The following is a 16,012-nucleotide window of genomic DNA, read 5'->3' as shown; positions in this document are numbered from 1 at the left end:
TCCCCACTGACCAACTTCACTCCCTTAACCAACACCTTTGAAACAGATTAACTGGTCATTCACCTCATTGCCCCTGGTGGGAACTTGTTGTATAGAAATTTGTTGCTGCAGTTGCAACCTGAAAATGGACGCAACGTGCTGGAGCTGCAGCAGAACAGAACTCACCGTTCTGTGCCCAACAATCAGTATCAACATACATGCATCCGAAGATGATTTGTTTAAGTGGCAGTGACTGTACTTGAAGGAAGTAGGCACAGACACATTGGCACCACTAAACTGTGTGACTAACTCTTCTACCTGACATTTCCTCAGGAGTACGCCAAACATAATGGGCTTAAATCAAGTTTTCCTAATCGTCCACCATAACTTCAATGGAAGACCCATGAAAATCCCTTGAAAAAACATCATGAAACAAGTTGCAGTGGACAGACAATGACACAGAGTGTCATTTTCCAATACCACTTTATTTCCTTTGTTTATTCTTTCATGGGATGTGGGTGTCACTGGCAAGACCAGCATTTGTTGCCCATCCCTAATTTCCTTTGATCTGATTGGCTTGCTAGGCCATTTCAGACAGTTAAGAGTCAACCATGTTAAATCTGGAGTCACATATAAGCCAAACCAGGTAAGGTTTCCTTCCCTTAAAGACGTTAACCAACCAGCTGGGTTATTTTTTTCAATGATCACTCAGAAGGCTAGCTTTCCGTTCCAAATTTATTAATTTAATTTAAATTCCACCAGCTGCCATGCAAGAGATTTGAGCCCATGTCCCAAGAACATTAGCCTCTGGATTATTCACCCAATGACTTTACCACTTCACTACCATCTCCCCTAATTTACACAGCAGTGTCAGAAAATTGGACCTAGTGAGTGACTGATCCAGTCACTCAGAAAGGGTTGCTACCATTTTTGACCTACGAATAAGTACTTCAGGGCAGAATTTCAGGGGGGTCTCTGAAAGGCCTCCTCCTAACATCAATAGCAGATTCTTGGATTTCCATGGATCCTCCACCACAGTTAGAGCAGATGATCAATCAGGAGAAGCCAACGCGGAAATGAATACCAACTGGTTTCATTGGTTGGTTGATTCCCTCTCCTATCTTCCTTGACTTGGTTTGAAATCATATGAGCATTTGGAGGATCGCTCCCACCAAAACTGTCCAAGAGGACACTGAATGGATGGCCATACATTATCTCTGGAACACAATTCTCCAATTAGCAATATCGTGAGTCTCCTTTAATGGCAGAAGCTGGTAAGCATGTGGTTGTTGTAACACAATGATAATAACAACATATACATATATACTATATATATATATAGACACATATAAGCACACATATGTACATAAATATATACATACACATATATGTACATAAGTATGAGAGTTGATCTTAGCGACACATATAAGATCCTGAGGGGAACTGACCAGGCTGGAAGCTGAAAGGATGTTTTTCCCTTGTGGGAAAGAATCAAACTAGGAGACACCATTTAAAAATAGGGTTCCCATTTAAGATGAAGATGAGGAGATTTTTTTTCTCTCAGAGGGTCGTGAGTCTTTAGAACTCTCTTCCCAGAGAGTATAGAGGCAGGGTCATTGAGTATTTTTAAGGCAGAGATAGATAGATTCTTGATCACAAAGGAGCCAAGGGTAATTGAGAATTTGGAGTTGGGGCTCAATCAGATCAGCCGTGATCCTGTTGAATGGCAGAGCAAGATCAAAGTTCAAATGGCCGATTCTGGCTCCCAATTTGTATGCTTGGATATATACATACATACATATGCACATATACATGCATACGCACACATACAGCCACATGATGACGAAAGAATAGCCAAAGAGGTAGATTTTCAGAAGGAGGAAAATGAGGTAGTGGGGCAGAGAGGTGTAGGGAGAAAATTCCAGAGCTTGTGCTGAGGCAACTGAAGGCACGACCACCAATAGTGCAGTGATTGAAATTGGGGTTGCTCAAAAGGTTGGAATTAGAATAAAGAGCTGACAGAGGAAAATAAAACCTGCATTGGTTTTGCTCTATCAGAAAATGTGATTAATTTAAAATAAACTGCACTTTTTTTAAACTAGAGGAAAGGTCATGCTCTTTTTGTAAATTCCATGCTGGAACCCATCCAAAGTGTTCAAAGGAATATCCCTCCTGAGCTGCATCCAACAAGCACTGCATTGTGTGCTTTATACACAAAGCTTTGCACTGACTTAGGAATAAATGTGCATCACTGTTTCTACAATTAGCACCAAGCTATGGCTACCACTGCTTAAATGAACTAAACCAGTGAGGGCATGATAGCAGCGGGGAAGGTACTTCAAGAATATTAATTTTCCTGCCTGCCTCCAATCCTGCTGACCCTGACAAAGACTACCCTTGGCTCCATTAACAAAACCCTTTCTAACTTCCTATTTGCTCTTCTTTGGTCATTCACATCGCTACTTATGACTGTTCACAGTTCCCATGTTTTGGATTTAAACATTTATTTTCCCATCAAGGCATACCAGTGAAGAATTAGGCCCTGTATCTTATAAGCCATGGTTATTGCAGTTCTTCTGAACTTGTCTTCTACATCCAGATAGATAAAAGAGGAATCTTCCAGATTTCCAGCCCCATTTCATTGCCCCACAATTGGTTTTGGTATTCATCTAGTTTTTCACCTCTTCCAAGATACAACATGGCAACGAAGGAGGAAAGAGTATTTTAATGTGATGCAAACAATATCACAAAGGTACTGGGCAGGCAGGAGAGACCAGCTTGACTTTCCAATGCACCACTGCTGCTTCTTTGTACATTAAGGACAGAATTATCCCATCCCGCCCACCACGGGAACCATGGAAAGATCATGATGACCTCCGGTGGGATTTTCTGGCCATGGAGTGAGTGCAGGTGGAAAATCCCACCCTAAGTCTCCCCTTGATAAAATTGTAATACCTGCAACACCAAGAAAAATGTTCATTTATATAAAACCTTTAATGTAGGCGGTGTGCCAAAGTATTTCAGGCAGAGGAACAGAGACACAGAAACTACAGGGAGCCAGTGGTGTAGTGGTATTGTTATTGGACTAGTAACCTAGAGACCAAGGGTAATACTCTGGGGACCCGGATTCGACTCCCACCATGGCTCATGGTGAAATTTGAATTCAATAAAATTCTGGAATTAAAAGTCCAATGATGGCCATGAAACCATTTTGTCATAACTAATATCCTGGTCTGGAACAGATGTGAATGCAGGACAATGTAGTTGACTCTAAAAAAAATGGCCGAACAAGCCACTCAGTTCAAGGACAATTAGGGATGGGCAACAAATGTTGGTCCATCCAGCAATGCTCAATAAAAAAATGCTGCCCAATGGATGACTAGAAGAGATAAAAATTTTGGAGCACCAAAAGTTGCAGGAGAAATGGGATGACATTGGAGGATTTCACAATGATGATTTCATGTAGTTTGGGCGGGAACCAACACAGGTTGGTGAGGACAAGGATAACAGGCATCTGCGAGATCGGATGCAGACTAATGAATTTTTTGCAAACTGAAAGGTAGAAAATGGAAAGCCAGCATGGAAGGTGTTGAAGAAATCTAATTTAGAGGTAACAAAAGCATGGATAAGGATTTCAACAGTGGTGGAGTGTAATGGGGCAGTGATATACAATGCTGCAGAAGTTTAAAAAAATGGATTTGGATGTGTAATAACTCAGGAAGCCCAACTGGAAAGAAACATAGTTTATTTACAGAATGCAAAGTGAAGCTACTACCATGGTGTACACACATTAGTCCCTGACATTCTTTTTGGCAAATCAAATGAACTAAATCAAACAAACTGAGGAACAAAGTAAAAGGGGCAGCCCCTTAAAGGCGGAAGGGAGGAACTGCCTGAAACAAAAACAAAGCGTAAAGGAAACTTGAAAATCAAACCAAAATGTGATTAAAAGCATCACTAATACACGCCAGTCCCTGCGGTGACCAACAGGCTTATCAAAAGTCTTACCAAAGACATAGGCAATGAGTTCTGGCTGGGCAAGCCATTGCCTGTTACCAGGGGAAGTCACACTCAACAAGCCCCACAGGGAGATCAATCCCAATAGATCTCATGTGGATTATCACATCCCTTCCTCTCCAAGTCTGAGAATTCCCCCTTGCTCCCATGACGATGGGACCTTCTCCATCTCATGGCCATGGCTTCAACTCCAGCCCTTACAGGGTCTGGTCAGGGTATAATGGCGAGGTGAACCCCTCTTTCATGCAAAGCACTGAAGAGCCACTGCGGGGAGTTTATCCTCGGTGGCAACGTCTGACTTGGTTACTGCTGCATCTGTCTCCATATCTGACCAGAAACATCAACATCCTGAGGGCTGGCTCTTGAGGTTTTAGTGGGCAGAGGGTCCTGTCCACAGGTCGGTGTGAATGATCCAACGGTGGCACATCCGTAGAATCTGTTACCTCCGTGGAGGCATCCCTGTGATGGAGGTGATCAATGAAGGCCTTCTCCCTGGTCTACACCTTCTCTGACACCAGTCCAGTTTTTTTTTTAGAATAACTCCTGGAATCCATGGAGAACATCGCCCAAGTTCCTCATGTAGACTGTATCTCCAGACTCTATCTGGTCTCTGACCATCATGGCCCCTTTTCTGGGCTTCTTGTTTTAACACACCTTAGCCACCAAATTTGGGAACATCAGGCTAAGCCTAGTCCAAAGGCATATCAGCCTATCAATAGCTCCATCGGGGCTATTCCCATTATCATATGTGGCATAGTCTGATAATTGAAAAGGAAATGTGCAAGCTTTGTTTCCAGGAATCTATGGTTTTTTTCTTCACGCCGCTGTATCTGGACTACCCGCTCAACCAGACTGTATGAGGACAAGTATTAGGGTGCCCTGAGGGTGTGCCTTACTCCATCTGTATTCAGAAAGATCTGAAACTCCCTACTGGTAAATGAGGTTCCGAGGTCTGTTACGAGAATCTCCGGTATGCCATGCATACTGAAGGATTAATGGATTTCTCTATAGTATTGTAAGAGGCAATAGAGAATGTTTGGTGCACATCAATCAATTTTGAATGGACGTCAATGAGGATTAAAAACATGGAGCCCATAAATGGCACTGGAACTCACAGGCAGGGTCTCCCCAGCCAATTTCCAGAGTGCAATGAGACTGCTGGTGGACCCTTCTGGTTTTCCTGACAAGTTTTGCACCATTTGACCAGGTTTTCAATATCACTGTCTATGCCAGACCACCAGACATAGCTCCTTGTGAGCATTTTCATCTTAGAAATTCCTGGGTGGTCACTGTGCAATTTCTGAAGTATTGGTTGCTGGCCAGGACATGGGACGACCACCCGGGCTCCCCACAAAATGATGCCACCTTCTACACTCAACTCCTGATATTTTGAATGATAAGATTTCAAATCCTCCTTAGGACGCCCCTGTGGTCCATCATTTAGGATTATGTGACATAGTTTCGCCAATGTAGAGTCCGTTAGGGTCCATGCCTGGATCTGCTTGGTGGATACTGGCAGAGTGTCCATGATGTTCAGAGTCATGATGACTTCATCCATCTTCAGAGGTGAAGGTAGGCTGGTGGGTAGCGGCAGGCGGCTCAAGGCATTCACATTGGTGATCGTCTCCATGGACGATGTTCATAGGCACCTGATATCAATGCCCAGCATTGGATCCAGGCTGATATGATGGGAGGAATCACTTTGTCTTTGTTAAAGAGGCCCAGCAGAGGTTTGAGATTGTTTACTATAGTGAAATGCTGACTGTAAACGTACTGGTGGAACTTTTTCACTATGAACACCATGGCCAAACCTTCTTTTTCGATCTAGGCATACTTCCTCTCTGCATCCTCCACAGTTCATGATGCATATGTGATTGGATGTTCTGTCCCATCATCACAACCCTGTGATAATACTGCTCCTATCCCATAGGGGGAGGCATCACAGGTTACAATGAGTGGTCTCAGAGGGTCATAATGGACTAATATATTTGTTGGTGGCCATTGTTATTTGACTTTGCAAAGGCTTCCTCTTGTGGCATTTGCCACACCCATTTCTGATTTTTTTTTAAGAGTACGTGGAGGGATGCCAGGATGGTCACTGATTTCGGTATGAATTTCCCATGGTAATTTATGAGACCTAGGAAAGACTTCAACTACATTACGTTCCTTGGAATCGGAGCCCTTTTAATGGCCTTCACCTTCTCTTCGACAGGGTGTAATCCATCCTTGTCAACTCTGTACTCAAGGTACATCACTTCATTTACCTGGAACACATTTTTCACTTTGTAATTGGATGCCAACATCAGAAACCACCATAAGACCTCCTCCAAACTCTCCAAATGTTCCTTTGCAGTAGCTCCTGAGATTCAAATGTCATCCAGATAGATTACTATTCTAGGCACCCCTTGAAGGATGTTCTCCATCACCCTTTAAAAAAATGGCACAAGCCAAAGACACCCCAAAGGGTAAGCAAATGTACTCACAGTCCTTTGTGAGTATTTATGGTGGCATTTTTCCTGGATGACACCTCAAGTTCCAACTGGAGGTAGGCGTAGCTCATGCTCAATTTGGAAAATATATAACCTGCAGCCAGCTTGGCATATGAGTCTTCTTTCAGGCGTTGAGTTCTTTGAAAATGTGACCAAACACATTGACGAAGGAAGAGCGGTGGATGTGGTCTATATGGACTTCAGCAAGGTGTTCGATAAGGTCCCCCATGCAAGACTTCTTGAGAAAGTGAGAGGGCATGGGATCCAAGGGGCTGTTGCCTTGTGGATCCAGAACTGGCTTGCCTGCAGAAGGCAGAGAGTGGCTGTGGAGGGGTCTTTCTCTGCATGGAGGTCAGTGACCAGTGGAGTGCCCCAGGGATCTGTTCTGGGACCCTTGCTGTTTGTCATTTTCATAAATGACCTGGATGAGGAAGTGGAGGGATGGGTTGGTAAGTTTGCTGACGACACCAAGGTAGGTGGTGTTGTGGATAGTTTGGAGGGATGTCAGAAGTTGCAGCGAGACATAGATAGAATGCAAGACTGGGCGGAGAAGTGGCAGATGGACTTCAACCCGGATAAGTGTGTGGTGATCCATTTTGGCAGATCCAATGGGATGAAGCAGCAGTATAATATAAAGGGTACCATTCTTAGCAGTGTAGACGATCAGAAGGACCTTGGGGTCCGGGTCCATAGGACTCTTAAATCGGCCTCGCAGGTGGAGGATGCGGTCAAGAAGGCGTACGGCGTACTGGCCTTCATTAATCGAGGGATTGAGTTTAGGAGTCGGGAGATAATGCTGCAGCTTTATAGGACCCTGGTTAGACCCCACTTGGAGTACTGCGCGCAGTTCTGGTCACCTCATTACAGGAAAGATGTTGAAGCCATTGAAAGGGTGCAGAGGAGATTTATAAGGATGTTGCCTGGATTGGGGGGCATGCCTTATGAGGATAGGTTGAGGGAGCTTGGTCTCTTCTCCCTGGAGAGACGAAGGATGAGAGGTGACCTGATAGAGGTTTACAAGATGTTGAGAGGTCTGGATAGGGTAGACTCTCAGAGGCTATTTCCAAGGGCTGAAATGGTTGCTACGAGAGGACACAGGTTTAAGGTGCTGGGGGGTAGGTACAGAGGAGATGTCAGGGGTAAGTTTTTCACTCAGAGGGTGGTGGGTGAGTGGAATCGGCTGACGTCGGTGGTGGTGGAGGCAAACTCGTTGGGGTCTTTTAAGAGACTTCTGGATGAGTACATGGGATTTAATGGGATTGAGGGCTATAGATAGGCCTAGAGGTGGGGATGTGATCGGCGCAACTTGTGGGCCGAAGGGCCTGTTTGTGCTGTGGCTTTCTATGTTCTATGTTCTATGTTCTATGTATGGCATAAGGTATCTGTTGAGACAGATCGAAGTGTCAGGTTTTAAAACTGGGAATACTAGTGTGGCCCATTCAGCAAATTGTATTGGGCATATAATCCCAAGTTCCCTTAGACATCCCAATTCGGTCTCTATTTTGGCACATAGGGCAAAGGGGAATGGTCATGTCTTAAAGTGGAATGGTCATGCCTTAAAGTAGATTTTAGCCCTAGCATCTTTAACCTTCCCAATGCCTCCTTGAAACACTTCAGCATATTTTCTGATGACTTTGGACAGACTACCAGTACCCACTTTAAAGATCTATTGTCAGTCCAGGTTGACTTTCTATAGCCAGTCCCTTCCCAAAAGGCTGGGCCCTGGTCCTTGCACCTCTAGCAGGGGAAGTCAGACTGTCTGTTGCCTATGCATAACTGGGGTTACAGTGACCCCAATAAAACGTAAGGGCTCCCTTGTGTATGTGGCTAATCTAGCTTGGTGTTCTTTAGGCTTAAAGGCAAGATGCCCAATCGGAGTTGCCTAAATGTTTGCTCCCCAATAATAGATACAGTGGCTCCTGTATCTATCTCCATGTCTAGCGGGTGGCCATTTACCTGGAGTGTAATCTTTATTGGAGCCACTTTAGATGTGGTGATGCAGCTTAGCTGCATCAATTTCTCATCTTCAGGTTGGTTTATTTGTAAAACTCTGTTCTGAGGCGGCTTCCCCCTTCAGCCTGGGCAGCATTAATTTTGCCTGTTTTGGTTGCCTTGTCTGGGGCATACCCTTCGACTACAAGTGCAGCACGGATATGCTTGCTCCTCACTGTATGGCGGAGAGACTTCCCGTCCAGTTCTGGAAACTCTCGGCCTTTGACTCCAGTCACCCTTTTTTGGTGGCAAATGGGAGATGTGGGTATATCCCTCTGGGGTCTTGGTTCTGCAGTATGGAGGTCACACATGGCTCAGAATGGTATCATCTATGGACTCCTAGAGCTCCTGGGCCCTTTTTCCCGCATTTCCATGGGAAAAGGGCCAGTTTTATGGCTCTATTGAGGTCTAGAGTTGGTTGAGTCAGTAGTTTCCTTTGAGTCACAATATTATTATTATTGATGCCACATACCAAGTGATCCCCCAATACTTCTGGAAGTGCTGGCCCGTACTCACAGTGTTCCGCCAACTTCCACAGTCTCATCAGGAATTTGGTGACCGATTCCTCAGTTAAACCTATAGCATTGCAATATAACAGACGGTTTAAGGTCATAGTGGTTCGCTATCATATCTATCAATTTGTTGAAAGATCTTCAATCCAGGGCTGCCGGGTAGGTTAAACTTTTTATGATGCTGAAAGTTGGGGCCGCACAAGCGGTCAGGAGGTTGGCTTTTTGGCACTTGTTCCCTTCTGTTTCATTCGCCCGGAAGAAATATCTCATTCTTTTGGCATGCTGGGGCAATCCTTCACACCCACATCATAAGTTTTCAGTTTCCCAAACAGTGGCATTTTCAATATCTCTCCATCATTGTCAAACTCGGTTCCCTGAAAGGCAAGGCTTTTCAAAACATTTTCTGTTCCTCATCGCCAATGTAATAACTCAGGAAGCCCAATTGGAAAGGAACATGGTTTATTTATAGAATGCAACATAAAACCACTGAGACATGTAGTTCAGCAGGGCCAGTTCTGGGTCTGTCTTATAAGAGGCTTAGGTAATGTGTTCCAACAGGGAGATAAATCAGTGATTCCCCCTGGATCTTGTGGGAGTTATCACAGAATGGTAAACAGAATGAGAGTTTGAAGCTCAGCACTTAGTTAAAGAAAGTATTTTTCAGGATGTAATTCAACCTGAACTAATGGCGGGGGAAGGACATGGACTGTAAAAGGTGCACATGGACAGGCTTTCTTGTCGGTTTTTAAAAGAAAAGAGGATTTAATGTATTTAACGCCCAATCTACAAAATTAATAAAAACACTTCAACTCTCATTCACAAATGCATTTGAGAGTTCAAACGTACACACACATACTCACACATAAATAAGTTACAAAGCAGAAGGGTAAGTTAAATTGTTTGAGGGTCCAGAAACATTAGTTTTAATCAGTTCCTGTAGATTGATGCCTTGCATGGTTTCAGACTGGGCTCACTGATCTTTCAGCATTCCATGTTGAGTTTACTTAAGATGTTGACAGGTGATTTCTGTCTTTTCCTATGGAGTTAGAGCTACTGGTTGATTCTTAATATGCTGCCTGCAGCTGGTTAGAAAACAAGCAGGGTACAAACCTACAAGATGAATATAGGGAGAGAGTGCCTATTTAGGATTTCTGTTCTTCACTGGCCCAAAGAAAGACAGTTTCTTAAAACACAATAAAGATTAGTTTGCTCATCACTTAATATTCTCTTACAAACTGACCAGTTAGCCAAACATGGTCAGAACAAATGGATTTTAGGTCCATTGTTCAGACATGATTAGATTATGGCTGGTGGAGTTCCCTTCTCAGCCAGGGTCCATTGCCCAAAGTGAGTACGTCTAATGGCTTAGTCAACACCAAGCTGAATACACAAGTTATGTCTGGATGTTTCATTAATGGGTAAGGAGATGGGCCACTCGCACACACATAAGTTGATCATCTGTAGTGGGCTACTTCTAGACAACCCGACTCTATTCTAATGGCTTTGGCATTTGTAGGGTACAGCTATGCAAATGTTCAGCCATTTTAGAAGCTGCTGTTTTAAATCATTTCAAATGCTATCATTTGGTCTTTTTATTTATTCAATGCTTTGAGCCCGCTCATTAAATTATGTAATTTTAAACATGAAAAGTGGATTCTAGAATAGTGTCAAAGACTGAAATAAGTGTAGCTTAGCAAATCAAAACCAGAGAAGTTGCAACAAATCCATACACAGTGGCAATGAATTGGAAATTTGTAAGTGAATTTGAGGAAGTGTTGAGGGAAGAGAATTTTCCAAAGGCATATGCTGAAGACGGTGAAGTTGGGAGTTGGGCTCAGAATCACATATTTAAGAAAGCCTGGTTAAAAATGACATTCTCATCCATCACTGGATGCAGCTGGACCATATGTTCCTCTCCACAGGTACTTCTTCAGGTGGTCCAGCTAGCCTCTTCTGCAAGATTAACCTTGGAGTAAAGACATTGCCCAATGATGAACAGCATATTCTAACTCTATCCTCCAATGCCTTTGTCCTTGCATAACACTATCATTTCAACAACTCATGCAGTCTGCTCAGCTACCTCAGTCTGTCTCTTCCCTCTTTATGTGGAGATGCCGGCGTTGGACTGGGGTAAACACCGTAATAGTTTTAACAACACCAGGTTAAAGTCCAACAGGTTTATTTGGTAGCAAATGCCATTAGCTTTCGGCTCCGAAAGCTAATGGCATTTGCGGCCAAATAAACCTGTTGGACTTTAACCTGGTGTTGTTAAAACTCTTACTGTGTCTTCCCTCTTTATAGAGGTCTATCATATAGTCTATATTAGGTTCATCTCCTCCATGAAATCTGCAGTGACTACCAATCCTTGGCCCAATATTCCCAAACGTTATCAATTACTTCATTCCTTTAAATATAAGTCCATGAAAATGATACTGTTGTTTTGAACTACCTTCATCTTTTCCAATCTACATGTGACTCTCTTCAGTCTGCCCACAGTATGAAGACTGCTCTGGTCAAATTGACCAGAAATATTCTTGATCATTATTCCTCCTCCACCTGTTGGTACCATTTTCTCTATTAAGGCCATTCCATCCATGGTGTCAACTGTGGCTCAATGGGTAAGATTCTCTTCTCTGAATTGGAAGCCCCACCGAAGATATTTGAGCACAAAGTTCCAGTGTGGTACTGAAGTCGTGCGACACTGTCAGATGTGGAATCTTTTAGATGAGATGCTCAACTGAGCTCTCATCTGCTCTTACAGCTGGATGTAAAGAGATCCCATTCCAAAGAAGAGCAGATGAGTTATACCCAGTGTTCCGGCCAATATTTATCCCTCAAGCAACATCACGAGAAACAAATGATTTGATTATTATCACATTGTTGTTTATGGGATTTTTCCTACACTGCAACAGCGACTTCACTTCAAATGTATTTCGTTGGCTGTAAAGTACTTTGGGATATCTGGAGGTCAGGAACGATGCTACAGAAATACAAATCTTTCTTTTTCATGTATTTCATCAATGGCACCACATTCACCCATTTCTGCACTCACCCATTCTAACAGCACAGTTACGGCAATACCTATTCCACCCATTCCACACTGTGTAGATGCCCCATGGATTATTCTCTGTCCCTTGATTTCCTTATCGATATGCTGTTCATCAGTGACTTGTCGTAGGCAACAGATTGGCTTCTGCTTGTACATTAACTCCAGTAAGAAGTCTCACAACACTAGGTTAAAGTCCAACAGGTTTATTTGGTAGCAAATACCATAAGCTTTCGGAGCGCTGCCCCTTCGTCAGATGGAGTGAAAATCTATTCTCCAACAGTGCACAGATTGGAGAACAGTTGGAGAACAGATTTTCACTCCATCTGACGAAGGGGCAGCGCTCCGAAAGCTTATGGTATTTGCTACCAAATAAACCTGTTGGACTTTAACCTGGTGTTGTGAGACTTCTTACTGTGCTTACCCCAGTCCAACGCCAGCATCTCCACAACATGTACATTAACTCCCAGCTCTATCTCTAGGCCACCATCTTTGACTCTACAATTATCACTTTCACTGATCACTTGCTGAACAGCAAGTCCTGAAGGAGTCAAACTTCCTCCAGGTTGACAGCACAAAGAACAAAAGTATTCCTTTCAACTGCCATAAAAAATTCTTCCCTAGCCCTGCTCTCCCTGAATATGATGGTTCACAGGTATGAGTTCTGTTGAAGCTTAAGCTGAACTTCAAGCCCTATATCCTACCCATTACCAGCCTTACATCATCTCATCCATTCCTTTATTACCTCCAGGCTCCATTCCACAATGCTGTCCTCATTAGCCCCTTGCATTTCAACTAACACAAACTCTGACTTCTGCAATAACTTTCAGCCCCCATCAGCCCTGGTCTCCCTAACGCCCAATGCACTCAACTCCAAACTCCTCATTTACAATCTCACCATGGCCTTCCCTTTAACTCTATGACTTCTCCAATTTCACATGCCAATCACATCACCTATTCCTCCAGCCAGACTCTGACCTCTTTTGCATCCCTCTCCGCTCTTTGGCTAACTCAACCCAACATGCTGGAAGACCTCTTGCCCCTTTCCCTCTGTCTCTTTGGAAATTGGATTATTGGGAACAGGAATAAGCCATTCTGGCCACCTTGAACCTGCTCTGCCATTCAGTGGCTCATCTTAATAGTTGACCTTCAAATTATCTCCTTCAAACCTAGCTGCCTGACCACAACCCCAGAGTGCCTCCCCCTAATTCCCCTGCTATTTAGCATCCATATTCACCTTCCTAAAGCACATTGAAGCAGTTCCCATATTGAAACTACATAAATTAAAGCTTTCATCACATAAAAAAAGGTAGTAAAGTTGAAAAAATAAAGTTCCCTTCTATGACAACCAGAAGGCATAGAGACATCCAATTTACTTTGCAGGGACGGGCGAGGCAAAATCCACACTGGCCAGATCCATAAAACAAGACGACTGACACAAGTTGGGAAGGGTACTCTTAATTTACCCATGAAAGATTCTGAGTCAGCCATTTCGCTGGCTTTATTCTGGCCTGCTGTATAAACCACAAGCTATCGGAACTGGTCACCAATACAGGCTGCACCACCCAAAATAGAGTGGACCTGTTGATGAAAAAATTGTAATTCTTCCTCTGCCTCCCCTTCACATCGGAAGCAGCTGTTGCCAGATTAAGAGGGTGCTACGCCAGAATGCTTCTAATAGACCTGGGAAAATCTGGAAGCAATTTAAGTAATTCGCCATGGGAGAGTTTAATCATTGCTGAAAATGGCTTGTAAATGTGCGAGAGAAAGAGTTTATGCGCCTAGCAACTCTGGCGTGTTAAATAGGTAACCAAGAACAAGATATTGTTGTGCATGGCCAAACGCATTGGTCCTTATGGAGGCTCCACAGCAAGTCCCACTGAGGCTTCAGCTGCAGTGGGCGAGGCAGGTAGAGTTCCGAGACGTTCACCCTCTCTGGAAGGAGCCGCATTTCCACTGCTGCAGTGCAATTCTTGCCTGCTGCCACACTGTGGCTCTACTTCCTTTGCCTATTCTCCACCATCTCACCTGTCAGCTCTTCAAGAACCCCCCCGCACCCCCCCCCCCCCCCCCGGCCCAACACTGAGGACCAAGGCGAAAAAGAGCCGCCTGTCTGCCAACGCGGAGAACAACCTCTGCACCACAACCTCTGCCCAGTTTAACAACACTAAAAAAAATGTTTCTTTGTTTGTGCGTGGTGTGTTTGTGTGAAGAGGGTCTCTGCAATTGCAGCAACCAAAACTGCATTTTCTGTTCATTCTCTTTTAGGAAAAAAAAGGAATCACAGGAACGTTTCCCCGGGCTGCAGAAATAAATTAACACCACACGAACCAATGCAGCATTGACTAATGCAGAACTCAGCAACGCAGCCTCAGCAACAGCTAAGCAATGCAGCATTTGTCGACATTAATGCCGAACTAACCAGATCAATCAGCCGTTTTTGATGAGGATTGTTCATTTCTGAGTTTGATAATAAAAGAAAATCCTTTTCCCTTCGCCTTTCTCAAGGGGCATGTCTCTGGCCTCTCGCACAGACTGGGGTTTAACCTTCAAGGCTCTATCCCTTGTCCAGTCATTGAAGTTTGGTGCACTCAAATGACTCCACGGTCGCTATCATTGGACAAGCAATACGCCTCCCTGATCCGGTTACCAAAGCCACCGGTCGCAGACTTGGGCTAGACTGAATGAAATGCCACCTGACAGGACACACGCTTATCAAACCAAACCTTTAATCCACATGAAATAACAATTTCACACAACAAAAAACACACACCAAAAAATAAATAAACCTCCAGCTGGAATCTCTGAACTTCACCAGCAGCAAAGGGATATTTCACACAAGGTTTTCTAGTCCATGTTATTATCAGCAGTTTCACTTAATCTCAAAGCAAACCCCGGCAGATTAAATGGCATTCTTTTTTAAAAAAATAAAGTTGAACAAGTATTTTGCCCTCCCTTCTGCCAGTTGGATTTGATTGTGTGAGATGCAGTTGGAGATAGAAAGAGGCGGATTTTTTTTACCTGCGGCTCATCCCGGTTCTGGAGCCTCTCCTTGCCGCTGGCAGTGGTGATTTGGACCCCTGGGTTGGCGGCTCTCTCCGCCGTCTCCGGGCTCTCGCTGGCCGTGTCGCTGGACGCCTCGGTGTCCTGGGACGAATCGTGGCGGCCGGCGCTGCGGGAGCTGCGAGAGCTCTTGCGGCCAACGCTCAGGGCATCGAAATCCAAGGTTTTGCTCTCGTAAGCTCCCTCCACCGAGCAGAACATCCCCCCGTACTTCTGCCGGGGGACCTGAGCGGCCGTGCCAGGCCGGGCCAGATAGACTGGCAGGTCATCTTCCTTGTCCCAGTTCCTCCTGCCCTCGGCCATTGATCTGGGTGGGCTGATGGAAGTAAAGGTGTGGGGCTGCCTGGCTGTAGATGTAGATATTGGTGGGCGTGGGGGGGCAGGCAGAAGCTGAGCCGCTAGTGGTAGACTGCTCCTAAAAAATCCCCTGACACGGAAGTGATAACGCCTGAGTACTGCACACTGAATGGATTTTGTTAAAGTACAGTTACCCCCCTCTCCGTTTGCCTGGCCTTTCGCAAGAGCAAGTCCGTCCGCCTTTGAGCAAACCCAGGCGCCATCCCTTTAGATTGTGGGGTGCGGACAAGTCGCCACCGGGAGGCCATAACTATTGTGACATTTGAATGGGGGGGGGGAATGAAAAGTCCACACCTTAAATCACAGCCAGGCAATTGTTAAAGTAGATTTAACATAAACAATTCCCACTTTCACAGCATTCAATTCCAAGATTTACACCAATCATCCTTTAAAGGGGGGAAAGAAAAATAAACTAGAGTTTTCATACTCCTCCACCACCGTCACACTGAAACAAGCTTTTAGCATCCAATTTACTTATAAATTCATTGCTGACTCAGATAACACAATGCAGGTCCTGCCCTGAATACCAGCCTTACTTCCAGCTGGAATCTCAAGTT

The 16,012-nt window shown here is 44.4% G+C and overlaps 1 protein-coding gene across 2 annotated transcripts in view; it reads right to left on the bottom strand.

Annotated features, from left to right (window-relative positions):
* The window catches only part of LOC144505234 (dihydropyrimidinase-related protein 3-like), a 212,400-nt gene extending 196,893 nt beyond the window's left edge, over positions 1-15,507 (bottom strand). For both annotated transcript variants that reach the window (XM_078231247.1, XM_078231248.1), the window contains exon 1: positions 15,057-15,507. In XM_078231247.1, the coding sequence (XP_078087373.1) occupies positions 15,057-15,401 (345 nt within the window). In that variant the 5' untranslated portion in view covers positions 15,402-15,507. The remainder of the gene's footprint in view (positions 1-15,056) is intronic.
* Between the last annotated feature and the right edge of the window lie 505 nt (positions 15,508-16,012).

Source organism: Mustelus asterias, chromosome 16 (genome assembly GCF_964213995.1).
Source record: "Mustelus asterias chromosome 16, sMusAst1.hap1.1, whole genome shotgun sequence".
NCBI lineage: Eukaryota > Metazoa > Chordata > Chondrichthyes > Carcharhiniformes > Triakidae > Mustelus > Mustelus asterias.
This window is presented reverse-complemented; position numbering and strand designations above follow the sequence as displayed.